This window comes from Microtus ochrogaster, chromosome 10, assembly GCF_000317375.1.
Source record: "Microtus ochrogaster isolate Prairie Vole_2 chromosome 10, MicOch1.0, whole genome shotgun sequence".
Taxonomy (NCBI): Eukaryota; Metazoa; Chordata; class Mammalia; order Rodentia; family Cricetidae; genus Microtus; species Microtus ochrogaster.
In genome coordinates, this window is record NC_022016.1 from 55289660 (window position 1) to 55295650 (window position 5991).

The 5991-nt window shown below is 46.7% G+C and overlaps 2 protein-coding genes across 4 annotated transcripts in view; one reads left to right on the top strand and one right to left on the bottom strand.

Moving 5' to 3' along the window:
• The window catches only part of Zbtb8os (zinc finger and BTB domain containing 8 opposite strand), a 13140-nt gene extending 10325 nt beyond the window's left edge, over nt 1-2815 (bottom strand). The window contains exon 1 of one of the 3 annotated variants that reach the window (XM_005353198.2): nt 2303-2815. In XM_005353198.2, the coding sequence (XP_005353255.1) occupies nt 2303-2399 (97 nt within the window). In that variant the 5' untranslated portion in view covers nt 2400-2815. Of the gene's footprint in view, nt 1-2207 lie in introns of all 3 variants that reach the window. The other 2 variants (XM_026782380.1, XM_026782381.1) reach the window with 2 other exon arrangements.
• A 249-nt stretch (nt 2816-3064) lies between these two features.
• The window catches only part of Rbbp4 (RB binding protein 4, chromatin remodeling factor), a 28538-nt gene continuing 25611 nt past the window's right edge, over nt 3065-5991 (top strand). The window contains exons 1-3 of the mRNA XM_013348315.2: nt 3065-3196; nt 3664-3811; nt 4085-4154. Coding sequence (XP_013203769.1) covers nt 3181-3196; nt 3664-3811; nt 4085-4154 — 234 coding nt within the window. The 5' untranslated portion in view covers nt 3065-3180. The remainder of the gene's footprint in view (nt 3197-3663; nt 3812-4084; nt 4155-5991) is intronic.

Here is a 5991-nt window from a genome sequence, read left to right on the forward strand (position 1 = left end):
GCTCCAAAGCCACAGAGAAACCCTGTCTCGAAAAACAAAAAAAAAAAAAAAAAAAAAAAAAAAAGGGGGGGAGTTAGGGATGGAGATTAGAGGAGTAGAGAATTACCCTGAATTCAATCTCTGCTATAACAAATTAAGTAAATAAATAAGTATTAACATAAATCTCAAATTATTGTTGGGAACTGCAGAACTCATAGTATATAACTGCTTTATCAGAACACCCGCATTTGACCAAAGTCTATTATGGCTTCTAGTAGCAGAAGGCCACATCTCAGATAGAGCACAAGTCTTAGTTAAAATGCTTGCCTGAGGTGGGAGGTGGTGATGCACGCCTTTAATCCCAGCACTCGGGAGGCAGAGGCAGGCGGATCTCTGTGAGTTTGAGACCAGCCTGGTCTACAAGAGCTAGTTCCAGCTCCAAAGCCACAGAGAAACCCTGTCTCGAAAAACCAAAAAACAAACAAACAAACAAACAAATAAATAAAATGCTTGCCTGAGAAAAGCCTAAGAGAGGTTGGAGAATTCCCTTTTTGTTCTAGCCAACACTTGATAAAAGGTTCCTAATCTCCCTATTTTACAGCAAGTACCAAAGAAGCCCAAAAACTGTGAATATGTATCCTTTCTGGCTCCAAAGAATCTTTCCAAGGGCCTGTTCTTTGAGATGTTAGCACAGCCCAGCCTCTTGTCTCCGGTCTGTGGGAGGCTAGAATTCAAACTTCCCAAACTGCCAGGGCACAGATAGAACTGGCCTTGGCTCACTGACTATAGCAATTATAATGACTAATCTATTGTACTTTGTTACTTCTGACTTAGGAGCCTTGCCCTGCCCTCCTCACTCTCCTTGTAAAACAGTCGTTATGAACACAGTGAAGCTCATTTTCACCATCAGCGTCAGCATCAGCGTTACTGTACTCCAATTTGTGTCTGCCTGTGCTACCTTTGATGGGGGCGAAGAAGCCCCCAACATAAAAGAAGAGAGCATAGGTTCATTCCTATGAACCGCTAACATAGAAAATTACACTCTAGGATTAGAAAACACAATAGGAAATGGCTTCAAGGCTAAGAGGCTGGAAAGGAACCGAGGGAATGTTCTAAGCTGACAGAACTGTCCTATCTCAAAGTGAGCTGCTAAACAGGTATATCTGTTTAGCAGCCATAATAATCCGGGCCAGGTGTGGTTGCTCAAATCCGTGACCAGCACCAGGGAAGGGGAGACAGGAGGATCATCTTAAGTTTGGTCCACCTTGTGAGATCCAGGCCAGTGAGGGTTAGGCTGAAACCCTGTCACACAAAAAGCAAAGCACTTAACACGTTACTCCTGTATATGTTAGTTATACTCAATTCTTTAAAATTTTATAAAAAGATGACCTATTGCTACACAGGGTGGTTCTCCGATTCTTTCATCTCAGAAACCCTATCTTCAAAGATTACTTCAGTGCTGAAGCTCAGTGGTAGACCAGCTCATGCACTGGTCTAGCAGGCCCATTAAAGACACAAGAGTCTTGTTTGTTTCTGAGACAGGGTTTTACTCTGTAGCCCTGGCTGTCCTGGAACTCACTGTGTGGACCAGGCTGGCCTCAAATTCAGAGACCATCCTGCCTCTTCTGCCCGAGTGTTGTAATTAAAGCTGTGGAGGCTCACACAAGGACTTTAACGAAGAAAGAAAAAAAAAAACAACAATCTCAAAATATTCATTTAAAAATAATAACCCTATTTTAATGAACATAAATCACATTTCTGTGAAAAATAACTTATTGTGTCAAAGTTTAGAGTGGTATTTCTTATTTCAAATATCTTTTAACGTGATGCAATATATTCATCGAGTATATAATAATACCCGACCTTGGGCTGTGGAGACAGGCAGGCAGAGACACAAGTCTCTTGACTACTTTCCCAGTCATCTAATGTGGTCACACTATTCTACTGGGAGAAACTTGAGGACGACAACCCGGAAAACGCTCCAAAATACAATTCGAGCGCTAGTATAATTTATAAGGATAAATGTTGGACAAGTGCTATACCATTGAGCTACATCCCCAGAGAAGAGAGGGAAATGTGGTTTAGCCACACGTGGACCTTTTGGAGACTATAAGGAGAAACAACAGGGGCTCAGGTTTCTTCTTCCCAAATAAAGTCATATTTTTCTTCACCTTCCCCCTATATTAGGTACAAAACGATCTACAATGCGGGCACACTTGAGATTATACCAGGAGCATCTGTGGAGCAAAGAATGGGCGAGACAGGAAGCTGCAGGCAAGCCGCTGAGATCGCCCTCCGCAAGAGATGTGAGCCACCTACTCACATTCGTACTTTCGATTGACCGGAGGGTACTTGTCCTTGATCGCCTTCTGTTCCTCCGTCAAATTGTAATCTCTTACATCTTCCTCTTCTGGAGCCATGATTGCAAAACTTCGGGATTCTACTTCCGCCCTTCAGCAGCTAGACTTCGGTCCTGCGCCATAACTTCCGCCCTACACCCCACCCCTTGGCAGGCAGGCTAAAAGGACCAGGACTCTATTCTCGGGTCTGGCGGAAGGATACTACGTCTTGCGCCTTCCAGCCTAGGTCCTGCCTTCTACATAGCATGTTTTAATAGATCGGTAGTAATAAGTATCCTACGTTTTGCACTTATTACTACTAGTTCTTCCTAAAATCGAAGGGAGTAAGTTAAAAGACACCTTGAGCTAGGCACTTGTAAGTCTAAACGCTGATGCATTTTTCTCCTCGGAGTTGCTAACCAGACCCAGAAACACTTCAAATTTCTTTCGCTACCCTGAAGGAGTCGTTTGCATAACGGTCACCGAAGAAAATGGCTGCGCGTGAGCGTGTGAAAGCTAAAACGGTCACGTGACCTGCACGGGAATCGTCGCAGCAGGCGGTGTGCGCGCGCGCAATGATCCGGCCTGAGGGGGGAGGGGCGTAGCGCGCGCCCGGGCCCCGCGAAAAGCGACTGTATGCGTCTTCATTGGCCGCGGCCGCGGATGCTCCGCCTACCTCGCCGGCTCCCGCATTCCCATTGGCCGATGTTGGCGCGAAGGCCCGCGAGCCGGCCCCCCACGCACGGGCCGCAGGAAACAATAGAGGCCGCGCGCGCAGAGCTAGCGCTCGTCGCCTCCCCGTCCCTCCTGCAACGCACGACCCCGGGATTCCCCCCCAGCCCTTCCCGGCTCGCCTACCGCCATGGCTGACAAGGAAGGTGAGTGTGCCGAGGCGGGCTCGGGAAGGAGGCGCGGGGTGGCGGGGCTGTGTCGTGGCTTGTTACGCGGCCTAATCCGGAGATCAGGCCCTACTCTCTCCGGCGGGGCGGGCTAACAGCGCGCTGGCTCCTCCGGAGCGGATGCGGGACGACGCCAGCTCTCGGGGCCCGGGCGATGGCGACTCTCCATCGATCCCTCTTGCCTGCCGGGGCCCGGTGCGCAGGCCTCCTTCTGGGTTTGGACTTGGTGCCTCGAAGCCGGCCGAATAACGGAGTGTCTGGCTCGGGTGGCCCGAGGACTTCCGGCCCTCCGCGGCGGAGAGCAGCGTTGGTGCCTGCGCCCTGGGAGAAATTAAGACGAATCTCCATTTCGGTGTCAGAACCGGGGAGCCACGCCGGTGGCTTTGAAGAGGTTTGCTCGCTTTCCGTTTCTGTCCGCTAACCTCATTTTTTTTTTTTAAATTTAGCTGCCTTTGACGACGCGGTGGAAGAACGTGTGATCAACGAGGAGTACAAAATATGGAAGAAAAACACCCCTTTTCTTTATGATTTGGTGATGACCCATGCCCTGGAGTGGCCCAGTTTAACTGCCCAGTGGCTTCCAGATGTTACCAGGTGACACCAATCTTTTGGATATTACTTCTTTGGTATTTCAGGTCTTGAGTTGGTCTTCCATGTTTTGTTTTTTTCTCTCCAGCCACTAGAAGGGGCATATGATCAGAGCCTCTGAGTGATGTTTATTTTCCTCGACCAATATAGTAGTAAGGGTAGAAAACAAGAAGATAATTTTGTAATTTACTCTGCTGGAGAAACGGATTTCATCCTCAGCATTGAGTCGAATTGCTATCTTGTCACTGTCATTGACCGTGTAATGTTACAACTTGACAGATTTCAGAAGTATTCTGTGTCCAGTTCGTTCTTCAAAACATTTGAATTCTCAGTCATTTGTGATAGCAAGGTAAATCTGGGACCTGCCTTCAAGAAATCCCTTGGTTGAAGGGGCAGGTGTTTGAGCTTTAGATAAGGAGTTGAGGTAACACCTTAAGAGGGCTGAAGGGGTGTGATGTTTAGTGACAGAGGGTATACTGGCAGGGACTTTGATCCTTGAGTCCTAGCGTGAGGTTGCATTCACAAAATATTCTAGCTAAGTGAAACATCTGTCAATACCAGCACTGGCTGGCAGAGGGAAGCAAGTGGCGATACAGAGATAAAGGTGAATGCCGACTATTATTGATGGGAACTTGGCGAGACTGAGTATGCATTCTTTTGTAACTCGGTAAGATATGTACAGAATCCGGCTGTGAGACTGAGGTCAACAGCTCAGAGAAATTGGGAGTGGAGAGCTGTGTTGTTTGAGGTTGCTAGGAGTTGAACCTTGTGCATGGTAAGCAGGCAGTACCTCTGAGCTACATCTCTGTTCTTTTATGTTTTACTAAAAACTAAGAATGAGGCTGCTGCCTATGCAGTGGTGTAGGTGAAAGTGGAGACCTTTATTTGAAGGGTGCTATGCAATCCACGCAGACACCTGGATGGAACTCTTTGCAGTTGGAACTTTTTAAAATGTAACCAGGTTCAGAATTAGTTGGGAACTCAAGCTTAGTAGAGTCATTCCTATCTGTTCTCATGGTCATTAAACCATCGGTTCTGAGAGTGCTTGTGGTGGCGCACAACTGTCACCCCAGCCCTTAGGAGGTGGAGCACTGAGATCAGTAGTTAAGGCCACGCCTAAGTTTCTCCTTTGTTTTTTGTTTGTTTGTTTGTTTGTTTGTTTCTCACTTAGCTTTGGAGCCTGTCCTGGAACTAACTCTTGTAGACCAGGCTGGCCTCAAACTCAAGAAATCCGTCTGCCTCTGCCTCCCGAGTGCTGGGATTAAAGGCGTGCGCCACCACCGCCCGGCATTAAGTTTCTTAAATACCGAATATTTTTCACTTCAGGTTGGAACAATTCTTCATAATGATGTGGTATTTAAGTCTAGCCCAGCCCAGTATTAGTTTTTTGTCTTACGGAATTGAACCTAGGACCTCTGGATACTAACTTAACTCTATAGTGTAGATATAGTGTATATCCTCTAGCTGTTAAGTTCCAGTTATTTTGTGTCTGTCATGCAGTATATACTGCCTGGTATTTGTGTGCATTACTAATCACGCCTTACTTTATAAGGAGATTTATATGTATGGGTGTTTTAGTTTGCTTTCCATTGCTGTGATAAAAAACATGACCAAAAACAGCTGGGGGGGGGCGGGCGTTTCACCTTAACAGTTTATAGTCCATCATGGACCCCTGGAAGCCAGAATTGAAGCAGAGGCCATGGAGGAGCATTGTTTCCTGGTCTGTTCAGTTTGTTTTCTTAACATAACTCAGGCCCACTTGCCCAGGTACTGCTCATGGTGGGCTAGGTCCTACATAGATCATTAAGCAAGAAAACACTCAAAGTTGCCTACAGGCTAGTCTGATGGAGGTAATTCTTCAAATGACATTTTTTTCCCTAGATGATTCAAGTGTCAATTCACAGACTAACCAGCACAAGGTTTTTTGTTTTCTCTTGCGTGTACTGGTGAGACCAGAAGAGGGTGTCAGATCACCTGGAGCTCCAGTTCCAGACGGTTGTGAGCCACCACATGGGTTCTGGGAACTGAACCCAGGTCCTCTCCAAGAACAGCAGTGCTCTTAACCACTGAGTCATCTCTCCGTCATCTACTCTAGGCTCTTTAAGGAGTTGTGTCTGTGTGCTTTTATTTGTTTTGAATTTATCTGTATGCATATTTTGCCTGCATATATGTGTGTATACTATGTG